We start from the raw sequence: 21,602 nt of genomic DNA, 5'->3' as shown, positions 1-21,602 counted from the left end.
TTTAATCTGTCTCCATCTGACATCTAATATTTTGCATTATGCCGAGTTGGATGTAAACCTAATTTGTGGTTTCTTTTACTGTGGGATTATTAAGTTTACTCTACAACCAAGTTAGTCGATGTTTGTAGTTATCTTTAGATTATCTCCTGCTTTCAACAATTCGTAATATCATCGAGATAAAAATTGCCCTCTCTCTTAAAAATAAATATTAGAGCTCCGAGATGTACGTGTTAGCACAAAGTTAGGGGGTTTAATCAAGATGAAAATCAAAAATATTACTGTAAGATAAAATACAACTCCAACGGTTAAATTGAGTAGAACTGCTATAACTGATACATATATATGTGCGGATATTGGCATGGCTTCATTTTAGCCACTTGAGATCCTGCCGTGTAGCACAGTTTTGGAAGTGGGATTGACAAATACTGAACCATCAATAAATGACTTCGATGTGTTGTGACGCGCCCAATAACGATGCAGTCGTAGGTGTTACAGAAGTATTTTTTGACATCTTACTTTTGTTTTCATGGCAAATTATTTTTGTCAATCCATTATAAGCGACTTTGTGAATACAAATACATTTTGATAAAATGCAATGAAACATTATGCAATTTTGAATTTTAATTTCGTTTGTGGATTTTTTATGAAACATGAAGCTCTGCGTTTCAATACTACACAACATCATACTTTCAAAAAGAAGCATCACATTTTTTTTTTTTTGGAATTCTTAACTAGTATCACTTTTTTCTTTGTTTTTTTTTATAAATTATCTACTTTTCTTATTTCAATACACACATAAACATATTTGCACATCGAACGATTCATTTTTATTTATTTTAAAATCTAATAACCGGTTGCTGGTTCGTTGTTTTGTTGTCGTATCCATTATTCCTCAGAGACAAGGTTAACATTTAGCTTAGATTTGCGGTTGCGGTTCAATGCAAATTTGCAATCTTCTTAACTGTTGACATTAAATATAGCCACAATATTTGATTCTCAAAAAAAGACGGGTTTAATTTAACACTATTCTTCGTTGTTTTCTTCAAATTGACTTGAATAAATAAATATATGTTTTTTTATATTTTAATACACCGCATTTTGTACTTTATGTATATACGATAGTACACCACACCAGTTGTGTGTACTGACAAAATATTTTCACGTCTATTAATCAATGAAATTGCCGGCGAAAGTTTTTATTTTATCCGTCACTCCACAAACAGAGCGTTCAAAGACCACACGACAACTGAACGTTACACCACCACCACAGACGAGTTTCCAACTTCACATGCTGGAGTTGCTAAGCGAGACAACAACACAATGTCTTTGAATATTTCGTGGCAACATGATAGACATACCATTTTACGGTACGACTACATTGGGATGATCCGAACCGCATGCTGAAAAATACGACACAGAAGGTGGTACCAATAAAACATATGCAAAAATTCGGAAGGCCCACTTCCTAATTATTGCACCATTGTCTTTTCATGCTTATAACATTTGGGTTCAATTTTCAAAAAAATATATATGCATAGAATGTGGATATTGAGTTCGCAAGTCTCCCAGTGAAGACATTTGGTGCAGAAGCCCTTTCTCTGTAGTATGTATTGCCTTGGGCATTAAAGATGGTTATGGCACAATGAAAATAATATTGGGAAAACTTTTGCCTCTTTCAAAAATCCGTAATCTTATTATAACACACACTTTTCTTTAAAAATGAAATTCTCATTAAATACATTTTTTGGGTTTGTTCGGTACATCCTAACATACAATAATACATTTGTACATATCCGTCAGATACATAAAAAATAAAAACAAACGACAGAACAGCTGCTGGTTCGTTGGAAGCTGTGTTCATTTCTCACAACATGTTCATTGGTGTCGGGTTTGATGTTGTGTTTTGTATGAGCCATGGTCTTTCAGAGACAGAGACTTTGTTTGCTTTCTGCCTCCTCCAAACACATTCATTTTTGGTGGATATTATCGAATATTAGTGAATGTTGGGGTAACAGTTGCAGCCGTTGGCGTTTCTGTTGCCACGGTTTATAAATAGCTGAGGGAGAAATTGGATGAATATTTACAAATGCATGTATGTCTGCTGTACATGTTCTAGTTCAATAAACTTATGTGCCCATTGACATTCACCCTACGCAATGTGTTTGTAGTACTCCAAAAATACTGTTTATACTTAGAATGACATTGATTAGTGTTGTCATGCCAATGGCGATGCTGTTTGTGAGCTAGTCAAGTGTTTATATAACACAATTCTTCATCGTTTAATGATTTTCCTCAATAACCGTAATATCACATTTTATACAATTATGGACTGAAAGAAAATATGCTTGGCAAAATGTTGTTAAAAGTTAAAAATGATGAGATAATGATAATTGAATGAGGAAAATCAATAGAACAGTGATCATCAAGATCATATCGAAGGAGAAAAAAATTACATTTAATGTTTATAAAAATATTCATTTTTTGTTGCAAAATAGTTAGGATTTATTTATTAGAATGAAATGCCAACGCTGTTCTCTTAATAGACAAGTCAACGCTGACAAAGGGTTTTTTTGTAACAGAACCCCTAACGAAATTAGATTATTTCGACTTTCTTCGGATAAATGTTCATAGTAAGTGATTGCAAAACTGGATGAATATCACATTTTGTATAGCCATAGATTTTAAATTGCTAATTTTTTATATCCTCCACCATACTATGAAGGGCCTATTTAGGTTGTTATTCCGTTTGTAACTTTCCGAAGTTATCATTTTAGACCCCACTACGTAAATAAATTTTTGATCAGCATAAAATCCATGCACATACATCTGTCTTTGGAAATCACTCCAGATTTCGAACGGAATGAAGTAGGTTCATAAAATTTTACTCATATCTACTTTAAGTCAGTGTATATGTCAGTAGAGGGTAAAATAGGTCCACATTATGCTATAGCGCCATATAACGATACATCCCGGAGTTCGCAATAGCTACCACCTCCTATGACAAATATTTATCTCGTGCCGATGATTTTAGCCGTTTTGATCAACCTATAGACATATTTTTAAAAGTATTAATTTTCACGTGGTAGAGGGTCCTTCAAATTCGACCCGACTGTACTTAACTGGTTTTTCACTTGTTTTGGGTTCAAATTGTTTTGTTTTTCTCAAAGAACTATTTAATACCTATTAATAAATAGTAAATACCATAATTTCACACTTGCCCATTATAGTTACTTGTCTTTCATTGATCTGAGATATATTTTAGAACCCCGTTGTTTGCCCTTCCATTAGAGAGTTTAATGGACATTTATAACTTGTTAAATGTCTACAAACAATAATAAAAAACTAATAATGTCTGAGATAATTGCTTAATTTTCAATAGTTTTATTACACATATACATACATACGAACTTACTGAGCACCAGCTCTCGCTACCAGTCGGTATCTATGTAACGCGTAGTTGTACTCAACGACAACAAGGTTATGGTCGAAGTAGAAAAAAGTTTACTCATTGCTTTAGATATCTATTAACAAAATTAAATAATTCGAACGCAGTCATCTCAAACAAGTACGAAGTTTACACTAGTCTTTCGTGGATCAATGACTACTTCTCTCGGTCACTTCCAAGCGAAGTACCAGTTGTTATTAATTGAATTGCCTTTGGTTGTTTGTGTACTCTACATACGTATGTATGTGTGGTTGACCATTTGCCAGCCGCCTGGCTTACTGAACTTTAATTTATGTTTGGAGCTCAATTTATTGACTTGATTTGTGATTTTTACACCCTACACCACAAAGTGGTCAGGGTATTATGTCTTTGTGCATTTGTTTGTAACAGGCAAAAGGAAATGAGATATACCCGTAGTTCCTCTTGATGATCTGAATAGAATCACTTTCTGAGTCGATTTATGCATGTCCGTCCGTCTTTCCATGTATTTTTGTAAACAAAGTACAGGTCGCATTTAGCAGAAATAATTTGTTTGACCCAAGGACGAACCCTATTGAATTTGGAGATAATCGGTCAAAATTTAGATACAGCTCCCATATACATATCTTCGTCCGATTTGCCTTTTATTGTGCACCAAACGTGTAATATTAGCCCAAATATTATGGAATTCTGCACATACGAACAGATTAGGCCTGAAAAAGTATGCCAAATTTTATTGAAATCGGTTCAGATGTAGCTATAACTTCCATATATATTGTTCATCCGATTTGTTATTTTGTCCTCCGCAGCTGTGATATGCACTCTGCAACAACGATATACAAAATACAACTCATAAATACTTTGCTAAATTTCATCGAGATCGGCTCAGATTTGGATATAGCTCCCATATATATCTTCGTCCGATTTGCTTTTTATTGTGCACCAAACGTTTAATATTAGCCCCAATGGGATGGAATTTGGCACTTACGATCAAATTGAGGCTAGAAACAAGTATGTCAAATTTGGTGAAAATCGGCTCAGATATAACTACAGCTCCCATATATATTGTTCATCCGATTTGTTGAATTTGCACAGCCACAGCTGCACGGCCGCAATATGCACTCCGTAGTAACGATATTCGGGGAAACATATCATATTTAGTAGAAATCGATTCAGAGGAGGATATTCCTCTCATATATTTGTTCCTTTGGACTTTAAATTATAAATATAATCGTAGTTGGTATCATTTAATTCTCACAAATTCCCCATAAAAACTTTTATTTGTTATGTGAAGCTACACTAAATATGCAAAGTGTAGGGAACCATAAAGTCGGCCACGCCCGACTTTAAGACTTTCTTTACTGGTTATTTTTGTTTTTTTTTTTAATATTTGTGAGACAAAAACAACCATTTTTAAGCCTTGGAAATTATTTCGCGTTTTTCTTTTCAGTCGGCATTGTGTTTTCTTAAGGCTAGTTTTTGCGTAGTAGCCTCGCTGGTTTTGAATATGTGGCAATGAATTTTCCTCTTAAACTCGTTCCACATCAATTTGGACAAGTTAAAATAGCTAACTGAACACACTGGAAATTGTCAATTCAATGGTATCAATCTGTTAGGTGGAATGCAAAAATATGATAAGCTGTTTCTATGACTTTTCATTTGTGAAGATAAGAAAGACCAGCCTGAAATATAAGTAAATGTTATGCAAAGAGAGAGCCAAACCCGTTAAATTACTTATGTGGTCAATTGGAAAAAAAACTAGGCGTGTGTGAGTTAAAATATTGAGTGAGATATACAAATATTATGTTTCCTTTAAAGAGCTAACTGAAAAATTGCTTTGGTAGAACTAGTTTACGAAGAATGTTCGGGAATAGAAAACTAGTAAATGTGTCACAACATAGTTTGCAATCCTTCCACAACCATATATTAGCCAATGGGGGGCTTCTACCTTTGACATTTTCTAATTTGTTGAGAAAATTAAAATATTTGGGCTCTAATTAATTCCAATTCTATTTTGACCTTAATAAATAGCATTTCACTGTGCTACCCTTATGGCCTCTAATTAAAATGAAGAAATCAGATCAGTTCTTCTTGTATATACTTTTGTTGATGCCATTGTAACCACCAGACAGGTTTTTTAGATACAAATTGTGCCTGCCGCAGCGAGATCCAGAAGATATTGATGATCCGAAAATGAAAACTGTGCTAAACGAACCCTATTCATCTCGTTATAACAGGGTATGTCTAGAGTAAAAGAGACTCCCATTAGATGTATGCTTAGTCTCATGAAAGGCTTTACATTTGTTGAGGATTTTTAAAAGTGTCGGCTTTGAATGTAAAAATACGTTGGCGTTAAAAACCGATTTTATTGTCAGCATGACCATCTCTTCATATTGTCATAACAGACATATTTGTTCCGCATGTCATCCCACACAAAAATGCCAACCAGACATACAACATGGCGTAATTACAGACAATCCTTTTTTCAAACAACCAACGATTTTAATAGCAATAATCACTGACGAAAAAATTGCGAAACCCTTTTAGTGCAGCATGAATAATTCGTATATTGGTGGTGCTCTGACAATTTGCAGACCTTTTTGCAGCCCATTCAATTTTTTTTCATAAAAATACGCCAACCCGTTTCCTTAATATGAGATTTGTCTGTATGTAACATACGCTCTGGGTGGATATGATGCAGCATGTGTTGCTCATACCGTCTGAAGCAGGAATAACCCTGAATGGCACAAAGCTTCCTTCCGGCCACCAAGCTGTTAAACAGGCCATTATTTCTTCTTTTCTTTTAGCGGACAGAAGAACAGAATTACATGCTTGTCTATTTTTCAACAAATCTCCCCACAATTATCTAGATTGTGTGAATTTTTTACGCATTTAATGTGTGTTTTGCATTCTTTCTGTGGTTTAAGAAGGACAGAGATTCCAATTTACTTTCTTCGCATCAACTACTACATAAAATTATAAATTTTTGGTAAGAAATAAGGAGTCAACCCAATCCTTAAAAAGTCATTGAAAAGCAATTAAATTTCTTTCAACTTCGGGTTGCGTGTGACTTAAACCTCTTTAAAGTCGTTTCATGCAAACAACTTTTCAAAATCTATTTTCGGAAATTTGCTGCTATTTCAGCTAACAATATTACAACTGTCAAAGCCACAATAAACCACTCGATCATCGGCAATGCCGTCGTATTTCTCCAATATTTCAAGGGCCACAACTGAATTGTTCCACAGTTCTGTTTCCCCCCGTTCCCTTTCATTGGTTAAAGTTTCAGGTCGTAGGGAAAACAAAGCTTTGACGGCAATCAAAAAAAGTTTTCTAATAATTATTGAAGTTACTAAAAAAGTTTTTTTTAACAATGGCAACGACTTCCATTGTTCATCGTTTACGAGGTACATTTTGGGAAGAAATATGAAAAACTCCCATCTTCTTCATTCAAAATACAACATTTATTTCACCAAGACTTAATAATTCCATCAAATCGGTCAGAGGGCTTCCAACTGTACTTCTAAAAAAATACTAGTAAATAAAAGTATATAATAATAATAATAATAACAATCTTTCGCCCGCCCACCTTTTTCAATTTTCAGGCTTTTAAATACGTTTTTTTTTTATAATTTTTGTTTGGTACTTATGCTGTGAATATGCACATTTATCCTCAAGTCTTTAATTATAATATTTGTTTGGGCATTCATCTTTAATTAATTCCCCCGAGTATTGGCCTAACTTCAAACAGGTAAAGGATAATTGAAAACGTATAGTCACCACTACTTAGCCACCCCAGTACCAGCCACCCGTGAACAGTTGTTGCTCTTCGCCGAACAACAATGCGAATTAATTAGTTGGTAAATGCAATTATCCCTTTTCCTCCGCACGCAGCCAAAAAAATAAAAAAACGAATGCTTCAATAACAATCTCGCAAAATTGTTCTAGGGCAAAGAAAAATATACTCAATCTAAAAAAAAAAATGTGTATGAAATTCGAATTGTGGCCGTCCGTCTACAACATCCACCCAACGAATGAAATTCGAAGTTCTGGCTTTTCTCTCTGCGCGGAATATGGCGAACACATTCGGCATTATTTTTGTATGCTTTTAATTTCCGCTTACCATTTGGTGCTTCGAGCATGTTTCATTTTGATTTATTTATGATTTTGTGTTTGTGGTCATGTGTCTGCATGTGTTGTCCGTCCGCGGCTACTATTTTATATGTAGTTTAGTTTTCGACAGTTAAACCAATAAAATCGAATTGAAACTGTCTATTTGCATAGACAGCCAGTTAATGTAAACAATGATAGTGACTGAAGGAATATTGAATAAAATGCAAAGTAAACAACAGTGGGACTGACAACGTCACATACATGCAATCACACACACACACACATAAATATCTGCATTTCAACTCTGCAGTCAGAGTAGTCAGTCACTTTCTCTAGGGAAATGAGTAATAATATCCGCACATTTTATGAGTTTTTTTTTTTTTTTTGATTGATAGCGCACGTCCCCGAAGCGGTCTGTACTTCTATATAAGGGATTTTCGATGTGGATCATTTGACAAAGTTTATTTAAATCACAAAAATTGTTATAGGATAAGTGTTCCAGTAGTCGGCATAACAAAGTTAATTTATTCAGATTCGAAATAAACAAAGTTTTAATCATAGTTAATTAAATTTGTTGTTTAATAAAATAGTGCCTTATTAGGGATAAAAACTCTAAAATTAATTTATTTGTTTATCAATAATTAATACCATTTAACATACATTTTTTCATCCACATGCCACCTTAAGAAAATTCCTTTTTTTTTGTGTTCCACAAGGCGATATCAGAAAAAAGTACAAAATTATAAATAATTTACAATAAAATTTTTTCTAAAGTGTTTTTTTTTGTAAAGTTCTTTAATGTTTCATTTTTAAAATGTATTAATTTTGACATAGTTACGAGTCTTTTGAATCTGACGTCTCCACAATTATTTCTTAAGAATATGGATTATCGCTGTCGTGCTGAAGACCCTCACAGATTAAAATGTATTTCTTTTACTCAGCAAAGGGCTACACAAAGATACTGACTGCATTATATTCATGGGTGATATATAACAACAATTCTTACTTATTTAAATTTTAATGTCCCGACTACCGGTACATGCCGAACTTATGTGCACTTCTAAATAATAGCTTTAGAGCATAATTTTCCTTCCCCAATTCAGACGATTTTTCAAAATTTGGAGCATGAAACATGTAGTTGGATGGTAATAATTATTTCTCCCTCTATTATAAAAACATAGACGTTTATTGGGTACAAATTGAATCGTTTCACATATGGAATATTTCAAAATTTTTGAATCAAATAAAATAGCTTCTTTTAAACTATTTCTGATTCAAGAATGATGCACGTTTCCAACTTGCTCTGTTGAGATTCAGTGCATTTTAGAAACATTTTCTTAGTCCAAAGTATTACAAATGTTTCTAAAATAGCATTATCATTTCCAAAAAATATATGCCCAAAATCGGTCTTTATCTTGGGAATGACTTTGCAAACACACCTAGAATATATACTTATTTTTTTGCAATTGCAAAAAAGTATGCGCATAAAACTGATCCCCAGGATATACATCTATTTCACTTCGTTGGAATTCTCAGGAACTGATGTTAACAATTTATTGTACTAGCTTAGCTTCTATGCGTCAGGGAAAGGAAAAGAAAACCATTAAGCCCAGCTGATGACATGAGCGGAGACATGAAATAAATTCCTTCAAACGTTTCTTCGTAAGAAGTTTTACAAAGAGTATTTTTCAGCTGCTATACAATTTGAAGTAGATGGTACATTTAAAGTCTAAGAGCCGTCGTTTAAGTTCATATTATAACCTCTTTAGCTAGTCAAGTGGAAAAGGCAAGCCATTAGCCCCACCTCCTTCTCGAGTCACAACAGAGACCGGTTGCTCGGGGATGTTTGAACGGATTTATACCATCTCTCACAAGATAATATCCGCAGGGGAAGGGGTGATGGAAAGAAATCTTCAAAACTACCCTTGTACCAAGGTATTATGGAGCTATTGTAGCGACCTAAGCTTTGTAAAGCTTCGCGCAGATACACACAAACACATGAAATGTACATATTTCATTTTAGCCAGCACAGGATTCCAATGCATACGAAAAACATTAAAAATGTTTGCAGTAATAATATTTGGCTTATAAAAGCATGGAGAAAAAGCGATAGGCGATACTAGCCACCCCTTGGAAACCACACACTAAGCATATCACAGTACAGCATGGCTTATGCAGTGACGGGGGAACAGCCGGGCGCTGGACGTGTTTTTAATTTAAATGCATTTTGTTAATAATTTAGATCCCTAGACAGTCAACAGGCAAAAGAAGCAGTACAGCAGTCAGGAATAAAACTTTAAATGTCTCAAATTGTCGCATTGAGTGACAAGCCCGAACCTTGGAATTGATAAGAAATTTCAATTACAATGTTATGCTTCAGTGAATTGTGTTGTGTTGATGTGTGTTCTTTAGCCCCCCCATTTGCTTTAGACTGTTTTCAGTACCACAGTCTGCCTTTCTATCCATTACTTCTGCTATTTTGTTCCTTTAATTTGTCCAAATACAAATTCAATTTGTTTCTGTTTCTGTATCAACAAAATCCTCAAAGTTTAAAATGGAGCATGATGTTAAAAATCGTTTGTAAACGTCCGTGGCTAGGAAGGGCATGCGCCGGATGAAAATTATGTTAATTGACTTCTTTGATATTGAAATTTGTGGCCACCCAAACAAAATTTCCAAGACAAGGGGATCTATTGCTTTCGCTTAAATTATCATGAGTACCTAATTTTGTGCTAAACTTGGAAAATATGCGAAACAAAATACTGATTTTTTCTATTCTCGGCATAAATCAAGAATAGAATATGCCCTCCAATATCATCCTAATGGTATTAATTATAAGTGTTATTTTGTGTTTTTAATAAAACTTATTTGGAGTGTGTCAGTTTGATGTGTGTATTAGCCGTCATATTTTAGAATAACTTAATTTGACATTCAACAGCCTACAAACCAACCATTCCTACCTATACACAATAATCATGATATACCAAAATCTCAATCCTTGACTTTATTGTGTCTGTTGTGGTTGAACTCAGCCCCAAAACATGTTTCCAAAAAAGAAGAGATGTAGGCAAAACATTAGTAAAATAATAAACATGGTCATATTCAGCCAAACGTAAACTGAATTCAGACTTCCGCTCGTTCCCCCATGTCCGGACCGAAAACAGAAAACAAAAGAAACCACCCTTATGATGCCTGTACAACGGCGCTCGAACGAATGAACGAACAAGGATATCAAACATCAAACAAATTTTAGAGGATGATGTTTTCAAACAGAGAAATTCAATGGCCTAAGAAAAAACGACCAGCTTTCGTTTTTGGTCCTTTATTAGCCTCTGTCTTGCATGGAAAAGATCACAAAGTAAAGATGGCGATATAGAAAGGACCCTGGAAAATAACTTTTTGAAGCAATTTGTAAATGTACTCCAGTTTTAGTAGACAAAGACAGTTGCTTATAATACACACCTCTTGCTAGCGAACAAATAGCAAATATTTGTTGTGGTATTCGCTATGTCACTGACAAATTTCGTTAACTATCGAAATTATGAGAGAATGGAAATTCGCTGTTACCGATAATTTGTCGTTAATTCTGTAGCTGAATAGCACCACAGCAAAGTTTATGCTTGTAACCTTACTGAAGTCATGGTTAAAAGCATGTTTCTATTGGAAATCGAAATATTTTATTGGTACAGATATTCTCAAAATGTAGGCTTCTTTGTTTCTAGAATTGTGCGCATATTCGACCCCATGCGTACCATGGATTAGATAGAGTAGAACAACAAATCCTGAATGTATATATGCATTCCAACATTATACTTCTAATTCATGATTTTCTTTTTTTTTTCTGAAATTCCTTAAAATTCTAATAAATTCTCCGATTTTGCATTTTTAAATGTCATAACAAGTTTTTTCGATAAATGAACATTTTGTGTGGAGAATTGTGTCGTTTTTCCATGTCAACGAATTGAGAGCGAATCAAGTGCAGTAATTAGATCTGTTCAAACTCTGCATGTTCTATTAATAATTTTCAACTTTAGTTTATCAATTTCCAAAGAGTGGTAAAGGCCCGAAGAACCCGCAAACCTTCATTTTCGTTCATATTGTGAAATTGAAATAGACCAATCTAAAAATATGACTTATACTTCAGTGCCATGTGTTCAGGACGCCGTGTCCCTCCCTAAACAAGAAGACAAACGAACGTCGTCAACACTGACAACGCTGCTGTTGAGTACATCCCCCGTCTCTCACATGGCATTCTCGTACAAACCCTGTGATGCTCCTTCCCTCAATAAATTGTTGATGCCAACCAAGAAAACTTCGTCCTTCAGATTTCTAGCGAGGATAAAAGAAAGATGCATAAAACTCCTAAATTCGTAATAGTGAAAAATGAAAGTTAAACGTTTCTGTTTTTAACGACCTATTCAAGTACTCTGTGCGTCGCAATTTCCCCACCTTCAGCGACCTTCCTCCACAACTTACACACACACACATACATAGCGTCTCTATGGGTGACAAATGCTTCGAATGTTGAAAACCGTAACAACAACTTCCTGTTCCTATCTTTTGGGATTTTCAAGGAGTATATTTACATTTACTTGTTTCCATGCCACGACCATATTGGATGGTGGAGCACTGAAATTGGAGTCAGAGGGGGGCTTATTGTTTACGGACAAGGGTGGGTTCTGTTCTGTCTATACTTGGCCGTGTTATACAAGTTTTCTAATTCCAGCAACAAGATGTATGTTTTCTCTTGAAGGTTTATTTGTTCGGGATGACAAAGTAAGTTTTTTGTTTTTGTGTGGAAAAAGGAGAATATTCGCAATACGGCCACCAACACACCTCACTCCCCGTGAAATTCGCTTTTGGCGAAAATGTTTCCATAGATGTTTGGTTTTTTATGCAGGAAAATGTGTTTGGAAACATCCGGTAAACATTCTGATAAATTACATTAAATGTTGATTTGATAAAGTGAAACAATTTGGTTTGATTTCATGGTATTTCCATTTAAGTGATTCGATTAGAGCTGGGCTTGCGTTCGAGTAAAGAGTGCGCTCCCGCGTTCCGTATGATACCTTCACTTGTTACCGCAGTGAGTGGGACAAGGTGAAGAAAAACATATTGGATATAGTTGTTATCGTGTATATTTGAAAGAGATAACAGTTCATTTGTGAACGTGTAATTAGAAATAATCTAAGGACGGTAGAACGTAGTAACAATTAATCGATAAATGCAAAAATGCTCCCAAAATGATTTAATTATTATTTATTATTTAGTATTAGCATATGATACTGGATAATTCTTATTTAACATTCTTTCCTGAAAGAAATTGCAAGTTCTAAGCCTTTTTTAAGCGTACTGCCACTTTTTGGATTGATTTGGATCCAAGTGGTATATGTTGTATAGCAGCCTTAAGATGAGGATACATAAGCAGCGTGTCATCATGGCTAGCCATATTAATGTCAAATTATAATGGGAAACGACGGCAGGATTCAAGTGCGGCTCTGGCATTCTTTAAATGTCACAAAATATGCCATGCGAATACTTCAAGCTCCTTTTCTACTCACCAGAAGGTTGCAACGAGTATGAAAAAATTCAATCATACTCGGTTTCTTACATGATTTTTCTTGATGCAGTCATTTGTTTTGATCTGAATGAAATGATCGTTTTCGCATTGGATCGAATCGAACATTCAGTTTGAACCACTTCACACAAACATCAATCAAACATGAGTGTTCGAGAGCGTCTGATGTTTTCAGCAAAGTAGCAATCACAACTGTGTTTTTTTTTCAATCGTGTTCGCTCAGCATTATTATTTGTCAACCATTCAATCAAGTTAGGGCAATTTATTTTGACTTTTATAATATTTGAAATGAAAGGACATTGTGATAGGGCTACCGAAAGTGTTGCCAGTAGAAACTACACAGTGTGTAGGTAAACGAAAATGTCGAAGTTTTGTTTGAAATATCTTGAACAATATTTGTGAAATAAAAAAGAATGTTTTAACATTTTTTGTTTATTAAATATCATTGATGTGATTTCTTTTTTTTATTAATTATTAAAAATAATGATTTTGTTTTTTTGGAAATAAGTCACTGAAGTCTGATATACCAAAAACCCAAATAAATAGTAAAATAACAAACATGATTTCGCTCAGATTCGATCATTTATGTTGTAATCAAATCAAATCACTCACTTAACTAGGATGAATCAAATCGATCACACTCACCATAGATGATCGCCCCGTTATGAACAATGCAACATTAGTTCGTAAACAAATCACTCATGTGAGCTATTTGATTGGGAACACAGAGCTTTGATCAATTCCTGTTTGCTCACAACTTTTTCGTTTCGCCTGAGCGACTTCAATAAATATGTCACATCTGACCAACTGATTGAGTTTGATTGTATGTCCACTAAGTGCGATCAAGCCTAACTCAAGCAATACTCATTGCAGCCCTCTCGTACTCACACCTTTACAATTGTACCGATTTCACTTCATTCATCCTTAAAATCGTTTACATTTTAAAAGGTGAAAATAAATGCTGGTTCAAGTATATCTCACACTTCGTAAGAATAATTTGTCATTTTTTCCGCGAGCAATACCACCCTGTTTTCCAATAAGTTGAGCCAATAACCTTGTGTCATCTGTTAGTTTTCGAGTCATCCGCTTTATTCGAGACACACATATTCTATTGCAGACACTTACCTATTCACCATGCTGTCATTGCCGTTTTGGATATTTTGAATGGTGGAAGTTGAATTCGCCGACGATGTGGTCTTCTCCGCGCACTGTGTTGTGGTTGTTGTATTCGGTTGCTGATGGATATCGGCTTTTATCGATAAACCAGACGTTGTGTTTGGCTTCCCCTGCTTCGATTGTTGTTTGAATCGGCTTAAAGCAAAAAACAATGCCAGAACAGCTTTCAATCGGCCACAGCAAATGTCACTGGTGGTAATGTTATCGAGGCCAGAAACCGTTTGGGAGCGTAAGACGTTGAGACAAGAATTGACGTTGTCGTACTGAAAATAAATAAAGAAGAGGCAAATGTATAAAAAATATGGGACATGGCGTATTCCAAGTAATTCAATAGATGGAGATGCAACAATAAAATACTGATGGAAATGACAAATACTGCTATTTGTGTTAGCTGTGTTTCTCGTTGATGGGGAACATCGTTTTAAAAGCTAAAAGTTTCTCCCACCAACTATCGCCAATTATAATGAAATGTCGCAATTTCTTTTCGAAATCATGTTCTATATGTCTGTTAACTATTATTTCGCTACAAATACTTTAGATGTTGTCGATGCATACATTGCAATAAGCATTTTGAAAACAACCCAATTTGAATATTTTCTGAATTTGTTTTTATTATTGAAAAAATATACACACATAAACAAATGAAGTTGACATATTAAGCCAAAAAAATAAAAAAAGAATTAAAATCATATGGTATCATAGCCCCTTCCTTGATTTAATTGTACCATGTATGTATGTGTTTCCACCACAGTTCATATCCAATGTCAAAGGCCAGCCATACATAGGCAAAGAATTTATAAAAAATAATTTAATACTGATATTTTTTTCAAAACCCTTCGTTAAAAATAATTTGGGGATATCTGAAGAGCTCTTCTGTTTTTTGGCATTACTGCATTCTTCAGATATTTAATCTTGCTGTAATTAATTAAAAGTTAGTGTCGTTTAAATATATATTTTTTCATTTCTACGCTCTTATATATTTTTTGTAATCACTCTTCTTCTTCCCACAAAAGTTGTGTTTTCATTTTAGTTTTTAGGTGTCCAAGGTGATCAATCAAAATCACACAATGCAACAATTAAAAAAAAAATAAAGTTTTTTTTGTCAGACAAGAACGACGACGAGGCAGCAAACATGAGTATAAATAATTAAAGAAGCCATGTAGTTCTTTTCTAGAAACGGCAAAGTTTCCAAGATAATCGCCACAAAAACAAAAAATAGCGTTAAATTGTCTAAGAAACCGTGAAAGAGAAAAATGTAACAAGTTTTTTTTTTTTTCATTTTCAATTACCAACTTTTATCAACGACGGCATTGGAAAAACAACAGTTAATGGCTAGAAATAGATATACTCCTCCTAGAAGTGTTTAAAAGGTGCCGGATTCAGAATTGAAATGGCTTCAGAATTATTAAATGCATCACTTTTTGATATGCTGGTAAATTGGAAGTGGTTGTTTATATATGGCAAATAATTGGCTAATTTAATCATGCGTTTCTTACTTTCAAAGCTACTCCACAAATTAAAAGCAGAAATATGTAGTCAAAAAATCGGAAAAGGTTTTACTGGAAGCAACATATATAGCCCCCAAAATATATGAACTTGGCGGGTATACCAGAGCAACATACAGAGCAATAAATGCATCTTCATTTTTATACCCTCCACCATTCTATGGAGGGTACCCAACAAAATATATATATTCTTGATCAGCGTAAAGTTCTAAGTCGATTTAGCGATGTCCGTCTGCCTGTCTGTTGCATTCACGCAATCTTTCGAACGAATTGAGATAGAAGGCTAAAATTTTGCACACATTTGACTTTTACTAACGAGGTGGTAGGTAATGTTACCCGGTCTTCACATTTTCTGGAAATTCTCTCTTTTGTTACGATGAATAAAAGTGCCAGTTTTGCTCAAATGAAAAAAATGTTTTATAAAACAAATAATTATTAAACAATATTTTTAAATATTTTTTTCTGTAAATTAAGAGTGCTAGATTTACCACCACGTCATAAAATACGTTCTAAAATGTCACCTCGGCAGTTAAAGGTTAAGTAATATATAACCGTTTCAAAACAGAGGGGAAGAGAATAGTTTTAATATTATTTTTTTCTTTTTTTTGTTGTACATGAAAAATTATTCTTCAGCAAATCTCTTATTTTATTTTATGTCTCTGTTGTACTAAAAACGTCGTGAAATGCAGATAAGTGCATATATGAAAATATGCAGGTAAACCAAAATTACTGTAAGAGTGGGAAAGACTTTTCTGCAGCATATCGCAAAAAGTTATCAGAAATAACAATGACAGCTATTAGATGACAACAGCAGTCAGGGAAATGATTGAGCGATGAACTGAATAGCGAAATGCGCACATGTCATGTGCTGGGCGATTTCAAGTCATTTCACTTTTAACGGTATTGACTACATTTGCACGAATGTCGTATTACACGGTTTACACTGTGTTTAATTGAAGTCGTCATTGCTGTTGTTGTCGGTTGTGTATGGCGCTTCGGCTGCTGTTCGATATTAAATTCATTTAAATATCATAAATATTGTTTTAAACAGATTGGTGTTGTTGTACCACGCTGCTAGTTGTTGTCTGCTCCCGTGTTTTTGGTCTGTCTGATCTGAGGCTATCTTGATTGTTCTTCGTTGCTGCTCTTGCCACTGTTGCATCATAGTTGTATTGCAACATTTGGTGGTTTTACTTCGCGCTGCTGCTGTCGGAGGCTGTCTCGAAGAATGACGTGTCTGTTACACGTTGGTGCTGCAACTTGCCTAGGCATATCATATTGAATTGGTATTGTTTAAATGATGGTCTATTGAGGACGCATATGTGGCATCGATGAGCCAAGCATATGTATGCTTGAAAGATGTTTCAATGTGGTTTCCTCCATCCTTTCCTTTCGCCTCTGTAACCAAATTCGTTATTGGGTTTGCATCATTTCCTTCTTCTTCTTCGTCTTCTCTTTGTTGCCAATGTTTATCTGCACTCGATTTGTTTTTGATTCTTGGTTACATTTCCATATTCGATTCGAAACGAAACTTTTCATAATGGAACGTCCTCTCCTCTTCGCGACCTCGTGAGTTTCTTTTGTTGCGGCTGGTCGTTGTTGCTTCTTTTGGGGATTATTGCATTACAATTGCATTGGATTGAGTGTACGCTGGTCATCCGACTCTGTTTCCTTTCGGACTCGTCTGAAATTTATCGCTTAATCGACATTACAATCAACGACAATTTAACATTTTCCATTTCCATTTTCCAAATGGAGAGACTGAATGGTTACCGGAGTTCGCGACCAGGGACCAAAAGCAATTTTCGTCCACTATCAAAAGTGTATTGTAGTTGTTGTTGGTGTTGCTCATGACGACAACAGCATGCCGTACTCTAATAACAAACTAAGCAAGGAGATTCAACTCAAAGATTAGGTTAGCGTTTATGTTTTCTAACCAAAATTGGGTTACAGTGGCTACGGCTGGCTGCTATCTTGGTCGTAATGCGTTTGCTAAATGCTGCGCTCTGGGCCAAAAACGAAGTTGGAGAAATTTGATGCCTGGCCTAAAAAAATTATGTTTAATCGTGAAGAAATGTAAATGTCATTGGGGCGCATTAGAAGTGGAAATCCTAGGACAATAGACGTCAATTTAAGTCTCAGGTTTAGATAGAAATTTTTAATCGAGAACAACACATTATTCGATTGAATATTTTCGAATTTATGTTGCATTCAAACGTAGTTAACGCAGCAAGGCCAATACTCCCTCTTCGAGACAGTAAACAGATTGGCAGACTTTGCTAAATCGACTAACTGAGTACGGCCAAACATATTCGGAGTTATAACGAATTACGTTATGTCAACCCTGTCAATCCTCTAAACGAAATCAAACAAATGCAACTTGAAATTGAAATAAATGTAATCATTTCATAGAACCAATCTCAGGTTTCGACACATGAAGTATTTCTAAGCCTTCTTTAATAATAAGTGTAAACCTATGTCGAAGAACTAATTTTAAAATGATCTTCGATTCGATACACATCTTTTTTCGTGGGCGTACGAATGCTGAAATATACAACCGATCCTTGTTGTAAGAAAGCTCGAACTCCCGCTCTGTGATATATTACTGCATTTCAATTACATGGACATGAGAGCATGAGGATGTGCTGCCGTCATATTTGCCTGTGCCTTCTGCTTCTACAATATAAGCGCTCTTGACTTTTTAACTGTTAAATGCTTTCGCAGAAGGGAAAGTTTGGTTTCTTTTCTTCAAAGAATTCCTTCAATTGTCGAAATGAACTTCCTTGAGAGGGATATAAGTGTGCCTCCATTTCACAATATTAATCCACTGCTATTACAAACCATCCCACTAGTTTTACCCTAGCACTTGCAGTGGTTGGTTAAGTATGAACGTTCCTCATTTCATCCTCAGGACTATTGATAACTTCTTGTGGTCGGACATGTGGGATTTCTTTTTTTTTTTTCTTGGGATTTTTCATTTACTTTGTCAGCATACATACACACACTGACACACACATGCTAAGAGGCGGGATTTCCCACACATGACTAGTTTTAGTGCAGCTTGATTGTGGCTGGCGTTTCGGCAATATGGCAAAATTCTATTAACACTTTCTTTAAATTGCATTTCGGCGCTATCTTTATCGCTTCCTTTGGAAATTGGCAAAAAATTGCAGCCCTTATAGAATTGTTCATCTAGACTTTGTGGTGTGTGCGACTGAATGTTTGTGAGAGAATTATGAAAGAGTCAAGCAGATATATACGTATGCTTATATTTGTATCTGGATTCATTCCATTCCAGTTGTATGTTTTGGTATCACTGCAAAAGTACTGAGTGCGGATAGACATTGCATTGTGGCCTTTGGAATTTTAATTAAAACTGTGAAAAACGTTGATTTTATTGCTCTGTGTTATTTTGAATTTTAAAAACGATTAATTCTAGGTATGACTGAGACTCAGTACTTAGCCTTATCTACCCATTAAATCCTTGAAGTAAAAATAATGAACATCATTTTTTAAGAAGCAAAAAGTCTTTCAACTGCAATAAAATGTTAATATTTGCTGGCATTTGTTGTTTTATGTTCCTGCAAATTGTCTCCAGAAATGATATATTTTTTTTTTTTATAAAAATAAATTGTAACTACATATATTTATTAGCACCAATGATTCGAACTACTCCTCTATGCACTCTTAACTAAAATTGAAGGAATATTTCTCTGAAAAAGTGTTCAACTGCAACGCCTATCAAGGATACACGTGTTGTTCTCTGTATTAGGTTTATTTTAGCGCCGTACCCTTACACCGATGCACAATCTCATTTGGTTTTATGGCAATTTATTTGTATTCATACAATTTTTGTTGAATCCATTTTCCTCTTTTCTTTCATCCAACCGATGTGTGGCATCGTTGGTTCTCTCGCCTTAGGATTCATGGGTGTTGCTGCAAGTCTCTTCGTTCTGATGTGGGTAGCCGACATAGGCGTATGCAACTTAGAATGGCGTTTGTTAAACAAACCAACATCGGCAGTCTGTCAGACTTAGTTAGTCATCATTTGTGCAGAGGAAGTAACTTGTCCGTCTGCCCATAACTATTTAAAATAAGCCCTGTATTTGTTCCAGGAGATGTGCTTCCTGCATTGCACTGCACGCCTTCGTCTTCTGATTTTATTTGTATTCAATTGCTGGTTCTTCCACACGAAGCTGATGTGGCATAGATTTTTGTTTATTCTGCTTTTCAATGGCATTCTCTCAACAAAATCAGAAAGGTGTGGAAAGTGTAAAATGTCTGATGGAACGTGCCTAACAATATCTGTGAGAAGTCAGCAGTACAGAAGTTACTGAATTGAAATCCCTAGGTTTTTAATGTCTTTTATTGGGCCTAATTGAATAGGCCATTGTCAAGAGAAGATTATTTGTGTGCAAGGTACCTCAACGTTTTTAAGGAAATCTATTCCGTGGTAGCATTAGAATGGTGAGAAACATTAGTCAGTGCATCCTCATTTCTGGAATACCGCATGACAATCTATGCTTTGTGCTTTAAAAATGAAATAGTCCAAATTGTAAAATGTTGGTTTATTTTATATTTTTTACTTCACCATGCTATTCAGGGGTATGTTAAGTTTGTTATTTCCTTTCTTAGCTATCCCAAATAAATATTTCAGTTAGGCTCTATTCAATATTTTTTTTACCGAGCTTTTCGTAAGTTTGTCTCCTAAGTAAGCAGAAAACTCCCTTGACCCCAGAAATGACTTTCGAAAACCATTTCACTCCAAAAATATCTAAAAATTTACTATTTATGGAGCGACTCCTGATTATGTCGAAGGATCCCCGAATACCGATTTCTCCCAACTTGCGAAATGTTGACGATCAAATGTGGCTAAATTTGTTTTTAAGTTAGCATCTGGAGTTTGGCTGAACTGAACCGTTTTTATTTCTTATTTTCATTAATTTCGTAAAAATGGTATAAATCATATTTGCTTACTTCAGCTCATGGGCCGAGATCAACATGTAAAATGGATTACGTCATAAACCTGTCGCGTTCTTGTGAAAGCAATGACGAAATGGAGATAGGTGTGAAAAAAGTTTTAATTGAGGTATTTAAAAGCAAAACAATTGACACATCTGTCCTTTAACGGTCCCATGAATATTAAATACCTAGGTTCTTCATGCGACAGTCAATCTTTTTTTTCGATTTTCTCCTAAACAGTTGCAAATTTAAAATACAAGCAATTAGTCCTTTTACAAAACTGTTGGTGTTCCGTTCAGGGGTTCATTAACGTTTTTTGTATGGTTAATTACATTTATTTCAGTATTTGTTCTGTTTTTTGCTTAACTTCGTCATAAAACCTATTAACTGATAAAATGAACTGATTTGCCAAACTGACTTCACAACACACACACAGACACACCGCAACAACCGATGTGCATATCAGCAGAGGGCGTTTATTTAATAAACCGAATTATGTGGCATATTTTTTTCGCGCCCGGATGAATTCAAGCGCGGCTATTCAATGCATCGCTTTATTTCTGAATCGACGACAAAAACAAATTAAACAATCACGTTAAAAATCGATGATGGCGGCATTGATAAAGTTGGGCGATAATATTAAATTTAACGATTTTCACAAATGATAATGTACTGGACTTGATTTAATGAAGATTAAATTGAGCAGGACGTTAAAGGACCTCTATGTGTGTGCGTGCCACCTCTGTGCCACCGCAAGATGGATAGCGCTTTCACATTTTTATGACGAAATATTTAATACGGATTTAAAGCCTGCTTTCAGCAGTCCATTGTCTAACATAATTGC

The 21,602-nt window shown here is 35.0% G+C and overlaps 1 protein-coding gene and 1 long non-coding RNA gene across 7 annotated transcripts in view; one reads left to right on the top strand and one right to left on the bottom strand.

Annotated features, from left to right (window-relative positions):
• The window catches only part of LOC105261554 (uncharacterized), a 167,670-nt gene that overhangs the window by 51,221 nt on the left and 94,847 nt on the right, over positions 1 to 21,602 (top strand). The gene's annotated exons all lie outside the window — the stretch shown is intronic.
• Positions 1 to 21,602, bottom strand: part of LOC101887273 (protein sickie) — a 157,644-nt gene that overhangs the window by 57,161 nt on the left and 78,881 nt on the right. For 2 of the 4 annotated variants that reach the window (XM_005179373.4, XM_011292547.3), the window contains exon 3: positions 14,241 to 14,554. In XM_005179373.4, the coding sequence (XP_005179430.2) occupies positions 14,241 to 14,554 (314 nt within the window). Of the gene's footprint in view, positions 1 to 516; positions 1,274 to 14,240; positions 14,555 to 21,602 lie in introns of those variants that run through there. The other 2 variants (XM_020035349.2, XM_059125154.1) reach the window with 2 other exon arrangements.

This window comes from Musca domestica, unplaced genomic scaffold (assembly GCF_030504385.1).
Source record: "Musca domestica strain aabys unplaced genomic scaffold, Musca_domestica.polishedcontigs.V.1.1 32, whole genome shotgun sequence".
In the NCBI taxonomy this organism is placed as follows: Eukaryota; Metazoa; Arthropoda; class Insecta; order Diptera; family Muscidae; genus Musca; species Musca domestica.
Note: the sequence above shows the minus strand (reverse complement) of the source record. Positions and strands in the feature narration are given on the sequence as shown.